This window comes from Notechis scutatus, chromosome 1 (assembly GCF_049901735.1).
Source record: "Notechis scutatus isolate UNSWTSFEM ecotype Mainland chromosome 1, rNotScu1.2, whole genome shotgun sequence".
Lineage (NCBI taxonomy): Eukaryota > Metazoa > Chordata > Lepidosauria > Squamata > Elapidae > Notechis > Notechis scutatus.
In genome coordinates, this window is record NC_142009.1 from 318781032 (window position 1) to 318793637 (window position 12606).

Genomic DNA, 12606 nt, shown 5'->3' on the forward strand with positions numbered 1-12606 from the left:
TACAAATTATGAGCTGTCACAAGCTGTGCAACAACTCACACACAGAGAAAACAAAAACAAAACAGGATAACAACTACCTCATCACCGTTTCACATTTTAAAGGAAAATAAAGTATTTGCATCTCACCTTATGTATCCTCACTTCACATTACATTCATCTAACCCTCTGGAAAACAATCCCAGTGGTTCCTAGGGAGGGGGATGAAAATTATCAATCTGACAAGCCTTCTTTCCCTTTTGAAGAATCACTTTTGAGATCTGAAGACCAGATGCCAGGAGAATGAAGGGGGAAAATTTTCTGCAAATGGCAAACCATCTACTACATGCTCCACAAAGCTGCAGGATCTCAGAACGAATACGCTTTGCAGAGGTTTCAAGTATAAACTCAGCTGTTGAACAGAGGTTATGAGACTTTATGGATGAGAAGTTATTCCTGGAATAGTTGAATGCCAAGCGAGGAAATGTCCTGTTAATTTACCTTTAAAATAGAAAGGATTAAATTAAATAAGAATGGATACATATGAGGGTGCATGGTCCTTATGTCCAAGCTTTTTTTGGGGGATCACCATCATAAAAAAAAATAGTGAATCAATAAGGAATCAATGCCCTATGGAAATAACATAAAGAATCTGAATGAAGACAATCATTACAAATATTTCATCTTTCTGGCTGAAAATTCTAAAGCATCTGGAGCACCATTCGAACATCCCAGATGGGTTGTCTAAATAGCTTTATTTGGAATAGCTTACATCCTGCAACAATTACCTTTAACACCATCAAACAACAGCATCTTCCTATCCCAGGTCCTTGGGAAGGATTCAATAGGTGGACAAAATGTCAGACCAGTCTAAACTGGCTGATTGTGCATCTAACCATAATAATGATAATAATAACCAATTGTGGTTAGAGCTCCTGGATCACTACCTAAAGGACTCTCTCCAAGTTTGGACATTTTGAATTCATCTGATCTGAACACCTAATTTTCCAAACAAGTACCCTGCTTAGAATTGTGTATATCCTCAAAAGCTATAATGGTTGGAAACTAGCCAAGGAGAGAACCAAGGAGAAGTTTTCTAATGGTTGGTTTAAAAAACAAGGAAGTCCAATTGCCTCCTGAAAAAAAAAAAAAAAGCACCTTTGGGTTTCCTAACAGTAAGAGCAATCAACCAATGGAATAGCTTGCCTTCAGAAGTTGTGGGTGCTTCATCACTGGAGGCTTTCAAAAAATGACTGGACAACCATTTGTCTGAAATGCTATAGGATCTTCTGTTAAAGCAGGGGAATAGACTAGAAGATCTCCAAGGTTTAATATTATATATAGAAGACCACCAACTCCTATCCTATCCTATCCTATCCTATCCTATCCTATCCTATCCTATCCTATCCTATCCTATCCTATCCTATCCTATCCTATCCTATTCTATTCTATTCCATTCCATTCCATTCCATTCCATTCCATTCATAATTCTTAGGTCCTTGGTTATGATTTGAATTAAGTTTTCACCAGTCTTTGACTGTGAATCTAATTGTAGATTACCCATACAACAAAATCATACTACAACTTGGTATATTTCCCTAGAATAATCTTAGTGTTCCCTTTTGTATCTGTCTATTTGTTAAAGATTTATGCTAAAGCTCTCAAACCTCTGCCTCCAAATAAGTTGTTTTGCTTGATTTGAATACCACAGCTGGATGCTGGAAGATATGGGTTTTACATTGTCCATGCACCATGATTTATACATGACATGGGCTGGGTTCATGCATCTTCTCAACAGTCTATATTGTGGCTTCTTGCAATGTGTGAATACATCTAGAGAATTTTATGCAACACAAAAATCCACCCACAATGGTCCACTGCTGATGGTTTTCAGCAAAGCTTTAAGAAGACCCTAGATAACCAGTGAGTTTGAAAGAAAATAAATGTCTAAGCCAACTTCCAGGTTTCTGAATGGAGACAGTGGAGGAAGAGGAGGCACAGAGACTTTGCAAAAAGTCTTGTTCATTCTGAAGGAATTATCTTATCATGGAACAAAGGGTGGGCTGCTGGGGATTCACAGGGGTTCAGGAGATCCTCTAGCTAAGATTCTGTGCAGTGTGGAGAACCCCCAAATCCCACTCCTGGCTGGCCCCACCCACCCCTCCCAGGAGTCCCCACATGGCCTGTTTTGGATGCAGGTAAGTGCAGGATGTGCGCAGAGACTCGGGGAGGGTGAAAAACAGAAGTTTGGGAAGGCCAGAAATGGGCCTGTCTCTGGCTTCCGGAGAGCCTCTGGAGCCCTGGGAGGCTGTTTCGCCTCCCAGAGGCTTGAGGAAAGCCTCTGGAGCCCGAGGAGGGCAAAAACATTGCCCCCCACCCCCGCTGTGGTGCAGGAAGCCGACTAGGCCACACCCACCATGGCCATGCCCACCCAGCAAACTGGAAGAGAACTCTTTGCTAAACTTTTTGAAGCCCACCTCTGCATGGAACACAAAGATATGAAAGCTGTCCTGCCAGCTACCACAGTTGGGCATCTATCTCCAATGCATTGAAAGCTCCTTGGAAGCCTCATCTTGTTTTCCATATAGATAAGTTTCAAAGTGAGAACCTCCTGCTGGTATTAGCCAGACTTCCCCAACCTGCTGCTCTTCATACATGATGGATTACTCTTCACCCCCAACAACATGCAACTATGTTTATTGAAATGACTGGTACTGTAATCGAATGCCTCTGGAGGGCCCTAAATTGGGAAAGGTTTCAGTATGCGGTCTACCCCATTTTTCAGCTCCCATGTTTTCTTTCTTTTTTTTTAAAGAGGAACAAAAATGCACTGCTTTAGGACTGCCTGGATGTTTGTGTGTGCTGCTCATTCACATATCATGAATAACATATCAAACTTAACTGCCTCTCCTAAGATGGTATAAATCAGGTGGCGTATTTCTAAATCAAACATTGCTGCTTATTGAGCTAAAAGCAGTCAGAGCATCAGGTGACAAGGAATGCTGTGTAGCCTGAAAGCTATTTTTCATAGCAGCAGCTGCTTGGAGAGAAAGTGTGTGTGTGTTGTGTTGTGTGTGTGAGAAAGAGAGAGAGAGAGAGGGAGGGAGGGAGAGGGAGAGGAGAGGGAGAGAGAGAGAGAGAGAGAGAGAGAGAGAGAGAATATATTTGAATAAAACCACACTGCATTGGGAGTAGATATAGCAGAAGATTTCCACACTCAAAAGGGCCCAAATGTCAGCATCAGACGAGAACTATCCAAATGGATGACTAGGAGAACTATCCAAAAGGAGATCAGAGAAGATGGCCAGGTTTCATCCATCCGGTGATCCCTTTTTTAGGGAGTTGAAAAAGAAATATCAGTGCCCTATCTCTACCGAACAACTGCAGGTCGTTCAAAGTCCAGAGCTACCCTACTTCGCAAAAGAAAGCAGAGGAAAGCTTCCCAGTTCCGAGAAAGCCTCGGTCTATCATTGATTAAGAATGCAGTGAAGCCTAAAAGCTGGCAGCATCCGAACGCTCCCCCGAAGGGGAAAACGCAGCTCGGGGGTGGGGTGGGGGGCTGCCTCCTTCTAAGGGATGAGCGTCACCCCGCACGACTGGCTTCTTTTCGCTTGTTCCCACCAACCCGGCCGCACTTTTTGGGGCGAGTCCGAAAGAGGAAGCGGGCCAACCCAGATGGGAACTCAAAGGCGAGGCGGAGGAGACTTGACCCAAAGACCCGCCCCGACCTCCAGACGAAGAGCGCAGTGCTTCCCCAAAGTTGGCACACCTGCCGGAGAGCTCGCCTAAAGCCGGGCAGCTGTGAGGGAGCCGGGGAGCGCGAGGGAGGCGCGGCGCCTCCCATTGCCTAGCTCTCCGTGGTGAGGAGAGGAGGAGAAGCGGGGGGGTTTGAAAGAGAAAAAAAAGGAAGACGAAGGGGCGGCGGCGCGCAGTTGACGTCGCCGGCTCGGTGCTGCCTTGGCCGCCTGGCAGGGCCGGCACGGAGCACGTAGAGTCCAACGTGACCGCGGCGCGCAAGCCCCGCAGCTGCCGCCCCCCAGCTCCGGGCACGCTTCCACCCTTCCCTTGCTTTCCCTTTTGCCTTCCCTGCCCAACCCTGTCAGCCAAACCGATCAAGCCAGCCGAGGCAAGTTGGCCGGGCCCCGCAGCCACCGCGGCATCACCGGCAGCAAAAAGCGCTCTGGAAGGATCTGAGCAGATATCCCTCCCGCAGGCCTCTGTGTGTATGTGTGTGTGTGTGTGTGTAAGTGACTGACTGAGTGTGTGTGTGTGTAAGTGACTGAGTGAGTGTGTGTGTGTGTGTGCGCGCGCGCGTGTGTGCTGGGGGTGGGGGTGCTCCTGCTATGGCTTCGGAGCTCCCCGCTGCCGCCGAGGCGCTCGCCCAGCAAAGCGCGCCGCGCAAGGACGCCGCTGCAGCCTCCGTTTTCTAACCGGACTCGGCTTACTGCTGCTGCTGCTGCTGCTGCTTTGGTGGGGGTGGGGGTGGGGTGGCTCTTTTCTTCTCTGCCGAAGCGGCGATCGGGCCGTGGCCGAGCCGGCGAGCGAGCGTGGTTCAGCTCCTTCCCTCGATTTCCCCGCTCCCTCCTTTCCCTTTCCCTTCCCTTTTCCCTTCCCAGTCCCTCCGGGTCCCCTTCGCCTGGATATGTGGCTGCTTCCCCCAAGATGGATTTAGCCTACGGGGTCGTGTGGCTGCTCACCGTGCTGCTGGAGGGCATCTCCGGACAAGGCGTCTACGGTGAGTGCAACCGCGGCTTTCCTTTTCTCTCTCTCTTTCTCTCTCAGTATTCCCCCCCCTCCCGCTGTTCCCTCCCCCCAAAGATAAAATCGTGATGTCCTTGTAGGCATGCAGCCCGCCCGCCCCTGCTGACCTTTACCCCCCCCTTTCCTCAAAGCTTCCTTCTTGGGCTAAGCTCCGAACTGACCCCCACTTTCCCTCCATCCCCGGCGGCGCGCAACAGTATGGTACCCAAGAGGAGCAGCTCTCCCCGCCTCTCTCTCCACTCTTCCCTGATCCACAAACCGGTTTGCTAACTTGGGGCCGGGGGGGGGGAGTTTGTTTGCGATTCCCGCAGGAGCGCGCTCGGAACCCGCTTAGCTGCCGCCTCTGCCACCGCCTTTTCCCTCTCCGGCATCTCCGTGCAATTCCTCTCCCTCCCACCCCAACCTCTTTCCATCCACGACTCTCCCGGTTCCTCCGCCGAGGAAGTGCGAGCGAAGGCTTCTTCGGGAGAGTTTAGGTTGCTCTGCGCCTCTGTTGCCAGGAGCGATTGGGTCCGAAGAAGCCGAGCCAGTCGAGGGCGCCAAGTCCGGAGGTGGCAAAGCCAGAGCATGATAGAAATTTTGTGTGTGTGTGTGCTCGGGCTTTCGGACCGGATTAATGAATGAGCAGGAGGAGAGAGAGAGAGAGAGAGAGAGAGAGAGAGAGAAGATGCGCGGTGGTAGGGAAGAGGAAGAAGCGCAAAGGGTACCTTTGCTTGCTTTTTCCGGTTACAAATGCCCCAGGGATCCTTTGCCGTTTAGGTCTGCGTGGGTGGCCTTGCAAGAGATTTCCTCCCTCTGGCTCTAAGGATTTCTTGGATGAGCCTGCTGGAGGGCAGCTTTTCCCTAGGCTGGGGGATTATCTGCTTTCTCTCTCTCTCTCCCCCTTGTCATCCTCTATGCTTGCTTTAGGAATAGGTTGCCTGGTCCCTCTGCCCACTGCCTCTTCCTTGACCCAGTGTGAGCCACAGGCTAAACATGAGTAACTCTTTCTCCTTGGGGCATGTTTGGATGCCAGCAAGTTAATTTGGGCCAAGAGACAGAGGGCCTGTTGTAACCACACTGAACTGATGCCTGAGAACTGATGCCTGGACCAGCTTTGCCCATCCACAGAAGGCAAAGATGCTTCCCTTGTTAGCAGGTGGAGACAGGGCTCCTTAGCATCCAGCCATTTAGACCTGCCACCTACATCTGTGAGATTAGCTCTGAAGCTTGAATGGCGGGTGGGGGTGGGGGATTGCAATTAAACTTTGCAGATCTATTTCTGGCATGGCATTTAGTATGGAGTGCATGCTTGGCATGGGGGGGGTGTAGAGTGAGGAAGCACTGAGCATCCCTATAGAATACCAACAGGGAAGGCTCTCTCTCTCCCCCCTCCCACTCCCCCCATTGTGTGTGTGTGTGTCTGTGTGTGTGTGTGTTTCTATATATCTGAAGAAGGCTAAAAATAACCCTCGCTTACATTTCCGAACCATGTTACGGAGGTGGGAATAAACTTGAGTTGGCAGCCAGGGGGAGACGGTGTTTAACCCTCTGGAAGCAGCTGAGTGGGCATCGGCCTTAGCTTGAGAAGCTGGCAGAGCAGTTTTTATGCACAGCGGGTTGCCCCCCCTCCCCCCATTGACCAATGGGTGCCCAATTTGAAGGTGGGCACCTGTTTGTGCCATGCAAATCCCAGGCTGATGTTAGCAGAGTGAAATGGGGGAAGGAGCGTTCATTCATTTCCTCCCAAGGCAACTCGGCCGGCCAGCCAAGCCAGCCTTGACTTCTGTGCCAGGCGTTTGCTGCGGCAACTGTGAGTCTGTGGTCTTGGGTAGAAACGGCTTCCCCTTCATGAAGAGACCAGATATTAGCCTAAGTGTTCCCTCTACTCACGAAAGTCCTCCTCCTGTCCCTCTCCATCTGAAAGGAGCTGCTCCCCAGCCTTGCTTCCCCTTCTAAAATTCATCCCATTTCCCTGGCAACAGCCTTCTGATGCAGAGAATGCTGGCTGTAGCTCAGATGGAAAGGGAGAAAGCCATCCCTGCTCTCCTTCCCTTGAGTTACTGACACATAGAGAGAAGCAATGGATTTTATGCATGTTTGAGGAGCAAAGGTTTTGACAGGATGCTGGGTTCTGCAGCGGAAGCAGGCACTGTTCCTTCCTTGGTTGCTTTTGCAGAAGCAGGAGAGAAGAGCCAAGTGCAATCTCTTGCTTTTAAGTGCTTTTAATTCAGTGATTAAAAAAAAAAGACTTTAATGGGATGACCTGTACAAAAACTCACTTGATGTTTGCTAACGTGCTTGATGGCATCCTCAGGTTGCAACCCTTGCACTAATATGTGACCCGGTGATCATTAAAGATGCATATTAGAGAATGTGGTATGGAAGTTTTGAACTAGTTTCACAAGGTTTTGAGGATGTGCATGTGGGAGTGGACAAATACACCATGATTTTTTCTGAACCGGGCTATCTGAAGGACCCAGGCTCCCTAGTTGATTACACTGAATCCATAAACAATCTACCATCTGTTGCTTGTCTTGGTTGACTACAGCTCCTGGAAATCTATATCAGGAACTGTGTTTGGGCCTCATAATTGACTTAGTGTTTATATTTGATACTCCTCCTGCCCCCCATAAACATTTTCAAAATTATTTGTCTCTATGTTATGCAAGGTGCTCATTCAGCTCAATTGGTTTTCACAAAAAGAGGTCTATGAGATTTTATCAGCTTGGTTAATGAAGGATGAGGTTGGTTTGCTATTGCTGTAATGTCCTTTTCAGTCAATTTGTTTGGTGCCAAATAACGAGGATGAAAGAGAAGTGGCAGACAATATGATTACTTTTGGTATACCCATGTGATTTTGCTCATATACCTGGTCAGAATAATGCTGAACATCATCCTGTTGAGTCTGGAGATGTCTCGTGGGGCTTGACCATTTATCTTTCACTCTTTTTTTTTTTTTGCTGGTCTGGATGTGTGTTTGGGTGAGAGAGAGAAGGGATGAGAGAGTAAATAAGGAAGGAAGAGATACATACAGTATATATTGAGTTTTAGATTTAGATTCCACACTTCTATGGACTTTTTGCACCCACATCCTTGCTTCTATTTTTCCAACTCTCTTTTTACATCTCTGTAAATCTCTTAATTTGGAAATTACAGAGTCAGGATCACTGAATGGAGCTGAACTTTTACTGGCCAGATGCCCTTCCTGACAGCACAAGGAGTTCACAGCAAATATTTATTTATTTATTTATTTATTTATTTATTTATTTATTTATTTGATTTGCCAATTGTTTACAAGATAATAAGTATAAGTGTATACATAGTTGTGAATACATGAAATGGGTACATATAAGAAAAATAAAAGAATAAGAGAAACAATAGGACAGAGACGGTAGGCACGATGGTGCGCTTATGCACGCCCCTACGAAAGAAAAATATTTTTTTCTTTGTGCCTAGGAGAGAAACTACTTGCTCTGGCTGTTTGCATTTAGCATTAGCATTAGATCCTCCCACGCTATGTAGCATATTGGGCAGCAAGGGATCTCCAGCATTTTCGGTTTGGGGCGAGTACTTCAATGTCTTCCCATGTGATGTTTAGAGTCTTTAAGTCTTCCATGAACATATATTTTGAAAGTATCCTCTTGCTCGGTCGGCATTGGGATGTGTGTGTGTCCATCTCATTGCCAACTTTGGGGAGGGTGCTGTTTATATAGGTGCAGTGAATGATCATAAAGTTTCTTCTTAATAAATTGCTGGTTACGCTGATGTGCATAATGACCACATGGGTAATGATTGTATTTGATTCTGGGAGTTTATAGTTCACTGTCTGCCTGAAGCATTTCTACTGCAGGAGGAAAATTGAGCTGAGCATCTTCACTGCTGCAAGAATGTCTAGATGAGCATCGAGAAAGGATTGGAGGATTCTTAGATCTACTTTGCCAGCCTTAAGCATCCTTTTGGGAAAAAAGAAAGTGGAAAATAGTGTTAATGGACACTCTCCCCCATAAACAGCAAATGCAACAGGGCTTGGATATTGTATCCGATGTTTGCATAATGTCCCATTTCCCAATTTCCCTAAGAGTGTAAAAACTCTAGGGGACAGTCTTTTACTGGGTCACATTTCTTGTGGGAAAGGAGGTTTGCACTTTTGCTATATTTATCTGTTTAAAGAAATATTCCAATCAAGCATCGAAGAAATGGCCACAAATTAATTAGCTGCTGCCATCACCAAGAGTAAGTAGCATGTGCATAAAACCCCTGACATTTAGACAATATTTTTCACGAGAAATGAAACTAAAATACTTGTTTTCTATCTTTCACTCTTTTCAAAGGCTTAGTTAGTGTGGTTTATAGCTAGTAGCCACCAACTATCAAAGGCTGGCTAATTAATAGGTGGAAGCATCTTCTTCTTTATTTTGCAGAATTTGTTAAGGAATCACGTTGAGTTCTGGATTAAACAGACAGCTAAAGAAAAAGTATCTGGTGGTTGCACATTCTTTGGGAAGTTCATGTTAATATTACTCCTGCCTTGAAGAATGTCATGCATGTACTTCATGTGCATGAATCTGTGCTTGCACAATGCAAAGTTAACAGGCTGTATCTAAACATCATGCTACATTTTTGGTTTGTTTTCTTTTTAAAAATCACAATAATGCCCTAAGAGATGAGCCCCATGTTATTTCATGAAATGACATAGTTCATATAATATGCCAAAAACAATGGCTTGGGTTCCTACCAGAGAAACCATTGGAAAGTATGTCATTTTGTATAGAATGTCTTCCCTTGTCTCACAATTAATGGGATTGGTAATTAGTCAAGCATCTACAGAGTGTAGTGGTGGGGCTTTGCACAAACTCTATTTTGTGCACCACTTGCAGCTGTTTCTGAATGAAGAGGCCCTGCTTATGGTGGATCCACTCTTGAATCAGCTGTCAGATTCAGGCAACCTGTGGCTGCAGACCCTCTGGAAGCTACAGAGAGCCCATAATGCAATAGTTTAAACAAGTACCTCCCAATTAACACACCTATTTTAAGAGAGTTGCATTGGTTGCCAGTTTGTTTCTGAATGCAGTTCAGTGTACTGGTTGTTACTTTCAAAGCCCTATGTGGCTTAGGACCTGGATACCTCCGGATCATCTTCTTCCAATAAGATCTTCTTCTTTCCATCCGGTAAAGTCTTGGTTGAATGGACACCCTTCTTGTCCCATCCCTGAGTGATTCTTGGCATCAGGAACCACAGAGGGATGTATTTTCTCTTGCTGTCCCTTTCCTTTGAAATAGGATTCTACCTAAGAACAAGTTAGCATCAATCCTGTGGCCATTCAAAGAGGTCACCAAGATCTGGAAAATGTTCTGGAAAGTGTTTGATAATTTGCTGTATTTGCTTCCTGAAATAGGCGATTGTTGTCATGACTATTTTTCCTCAGGGTGGACAAGAAAGTTGACTATCATTGGCTTTGTTATTTTTCCTTGGTTATGCTTTCTATTTTATTTTCACATTTCTTATAAACTGCTTAGAGACTTTTTTTAACATTAAGTGGCATATCAATTATAGTGATAATATAAAGTGGAAGTGGGCAAATTTTGGTTTGCAGGCCTTATTTTTGGAGACCACCACTTCTAAGATAGTGCCACTACATTTTGTTGGCTGAACACTAGAAATCAGCTGTGCAGTTTCCCTTTTTCTTTTTTTGGGGAAAAAAAAACACCACTTCTGAGATACAGTCTTTCAAAAGAACCACAACAGTCTCCAACAAAACTTTCCAAACAATATTTTAAAAAGCCTGAAAGTGTTGACTCAATACTATGTCTTCTGCTGCCCTTGGATATAACCCTTCAAACTGGTATGCTTCTGATCTAGAGGCAAGTTCTTGCTCAGAGGAGATTTCTGTACATTTCAGAGGGAAGTAAGATTAGAATCAGCTAATTTTCTCAATTTCTAATTGACCAATTTCTAATTTTCTTTTTCTGTAGAAGCAACATTCCATGACAACATTTCTGTCAGGTACCTTTGAAAATGTTGCATCCTTGATCTGAATTGTCAGATAGCTTTTAAATCGCAGCAGAATGCTGGCAGATGGATTTTTATTTAAAAATAACATTTACTGAAAATAATCTAGGATCTTGACACAAGTATGAATATTATGATTAATATTTTTCCAGGGCTAAGAAGACTCAATCAGGGATTTTGCTCTGCAAATAGGTAGAAGGAAGGTAATTAATTTCTGACTCTGAAGTGCTTCAGTTCAGTTCCGGTTGGAGAATAGATGGTAATTCTATATATGATCAGTCCCTTCGATTCTGGAATGAATTATTGATTCACCCAGTGCAATTGTCCTTCTTTACTTGGTTTTTATTCAGTTTTTATGTTATTTGGTACAGTTGGTAGAGTTCTAATTTAAAACAAATGGAAGGGTCCAACTTGAATGAATTCAGTTTGGCCTAGTTACATATCCTCTTCTATTTTGGAACTCTCTATCTACAGTAAACCTTTGTATTAACAAAACACACTTACTGTATATATCTAGCATGCTGTGCACAAACAAGTAGGCCATATTCTATGGCATTGTGCAATGGCCTGGCTTCTAGAGCAAGCTATGCTAATGAGTGGATTCCTCATGAATCACAGTCTATGCCCACCACCCCATTTTAGTCTGGTGTAACAATGGGTAAGAATCCAGTTTGAGAGTTCCCAGATGGAGCAGCTCACACATGCTTATAATGGCAGCAAAGTAGAATGATTGAGTACCTTTGGCTTATGATGTAGGAGAAGAACAGGCTTAGTTGAAAGGTGAGGTTAAGTGTGCCATGAGTTTGGAGTCAAGAGACCCAAATCCAGCCCTCCTCCATGAATTAGATAAATGTCAGGTGAAAATAACCAGAAGTATTCATTGAGTTCAAAGCACAAAAGAGATTATTATTGCTACTCTATATGAGAATCCAGTCAATTAATGTTCATAGCTAATTAATGCTAGATAGGGGGGCAATGAAATTCAGAGGGGCTGGATTTGGATCTCTTGTGGCAATGCAGTGACTCCAAACTGATGACAGATTTAACCCTGCCTTCCAGATCAGGCTGCTCTTCTCCTACAACAGGGGTATCAAACTCATGTCGTCACAGCATCGTCACGTGATGTATTGGGACTTTTTTCACTTTCACTAAACGGCATGGACGAGGCCAGCATGTGATGCATCTCTTCCACGGACCACAAGTTTGACAGCCCTGTCCTATGACATCAACAGATTTGATTCTGACTTATCCTGGATGAATGCTGCCTTGTTGATCACACCAATGCTACAGAGTAAGAAAAATGCATAGAAATGCTAATTTTTCTAGTGCCAAGCACAAAGTCTCTGATAATAATTTATTTAATTAGTAGTATAAATTAAATTAAGTGTATAGGCAGCCTAACTCCCAGATGACTGTGGAGATCTGACAACTAAAATCCAACTTAAATACATCAAACTAGAAGATCAAAGTATAATGAACAAAAACCAAAACAAAACCAATCCAGTGAAGGAGCTCCATAGCCATCCTATCCTTTCAAAATCTGGGGAAACAAACAAGTTGAACAACATAGGAGTGGGAGCCACATGGATTTCAGAAGGGAGATGATTCTAGGGGGCAGGAATAGGCACACTTCCTGGGTCCATAAAGTAGACATCCGCACACCTTTTTTGTTTTGTTTTGTTTTAACTCAAAGTAGTGATGCTGGAGTATTTGAAAAAGGCCTTCACATTTCTGTCCCATCTAGATTTTCTCCAACTTCAACCCATTTTTTAAAAAGCTCATCCTCATCCATAAATTGGAAAGAGAGAACAGGGATTCTGTATTCTGGAGAGAAGAGCATTTGACAAGGGCTATTTGGAGCGGGAAAGATTTGAAGC

At 44.7% G+C, this 12606-nt stretch overlaps 1 protein-coding gene across 3 annotated transcripts in view; it reads left to right on the forward strand.

Moving 5' to 3' along the window:
• Positions 1-3904: 3904 nt before the first annotated feature.
• MDGA2 (MAM domain containing glycosylphosphatidylinositol anchor 2) overlaps positions 3905-12606 on the forward strand; it is a 584772-nt gene continuing 576070 nt past the window's right edge. Inside the window, exon 1 of one of the 3 annotated variants that reach the window (XM_087952463.1) lies at positions 3905-4711. Coding sequence is in view for 2 of the 3 variants with exons in the window: in XM_087952462.1 (XP_087808588.1) it covers positions 4639-4711 (73 nt within the window). In the remaining variant the exon portion in view is untranslated. The remainder of the gene's footprint in view (positions 4712-12606) is intronic. The other 2 variants (XM_087952462.1, XM_087952461.1) reach the window with 2 other exon arrangements.